This window comes from Coturnix japonica, unplaced genomic scaffold (assembly GCF_001577835.2).
Source record: "Coturnix japonica isolate 7356 unplaced genomic scaffold, Coturnix japonica 2.1 chrUnrandom485, whole genome shotgun sequence".
NCBI lineage: Eukaryota > Metazoa > Chordata > Aves > Galliformes > Phasianidae > Coturnix > Coturnix japonica.
This window is the reverse complement of record NW_015439880.1, coordinates 22,691-23,615: the sequence shown is the minus strand read 5'-3', so window position 1 is coordinate 23,615 and position 925 is coordinate 22,691. Positions and strand designations below refer to the sequence as shown.

Here is a 925-nt window from a genome sequence, read left to right as displayed (position 1 = left end):
GGGGTGCAGCCATTGGGACCCCCATAGGGGTGCAGCCATTGGGATCCATTGGGACCCCCATAGGGGTGCAGCCATTGGGATCCATTGGGACCCCCATAGGGGTGCAGCCATTGGGAGCCATTGGGACCCCCATAGGGTGCAGCCATTGGGACTGAGCAGCACAGAGATCCCCCTTTGCTGTATGTACGTCATTGTGGAAGGGGCTGGTAGGAACTGGGGGTAAATCACTGTCCTTCAACCTCAGGCTTACCTGCAGCAAGCCCAGGACCTGGTCATTCTTGAGAGCATCATACTGCAGACCTTGGGTAAGTTCTTCATGTGGGTGCCATAGGAATCCCAGAGCCAGGAGTGCCCCATAGAGCCGTAACCCCATAGAGCAATAACTCCCCATAGAGTTATATATGTTATATATATAACCCTATATATAACCCTATAGTGCCATAACCCCACAGAGCTGCAACTCCCTAAACCCATAACCCCATAGAGCAATAACTCCCCATAGAGCCGTAACCCTATAGAGCCATAACCCCACAGAGCTGCAACTCCCTAAACCAATAACCCCATAGAGCTGTAACCCCACATGTAGCCATGACCCCATAGAGCTATAACCCCATAGAGCTGTAACACCACGGAGCCGTAACCCCATAGAGCAATAACTCCACATAAACTGTAACCCCATAGAGCTGTAACCCCCCCATAGAGACATAACCCCATAAACCTTTAACCCCACAGAGCCATAACCCCATAAACCTGTAACCCCATAGAGCAATAACTCCACATAAACTGTAACCCCACAGAGCCGTAACCCCATGGAGCCATAACCCCATAGAACCCTAACCCGATAGTGCTGTAACCCCATAGAGCAATAACTCCACATAAACTGTAACCCCACATAGACCATAACCCCATAGAGCTGTAACCCCAC

The 925-nt window shown here is 50.8% G+C and overlaps 1 protein-coding gene across 1 annotated transcript in view; it reads left to right on the top strand.

The window, feature by feature from the left end:
* Positions 1-925, top strand: part of CCNT1 (cyclin T1) — an 11,220-nt gene that overhangs the window by 2,285 nt on the left and 8,010 nt on the right. Inside the window, exon 3 of the mRNA XM_032441671.1 lies at positions 239-305. Coding sequence (XP_032297562.1) covers positions 239-305 — 67 coding nt within the window. The remainder of the gene's footprint in view (positions 1-238; positions 306-925) is intronic.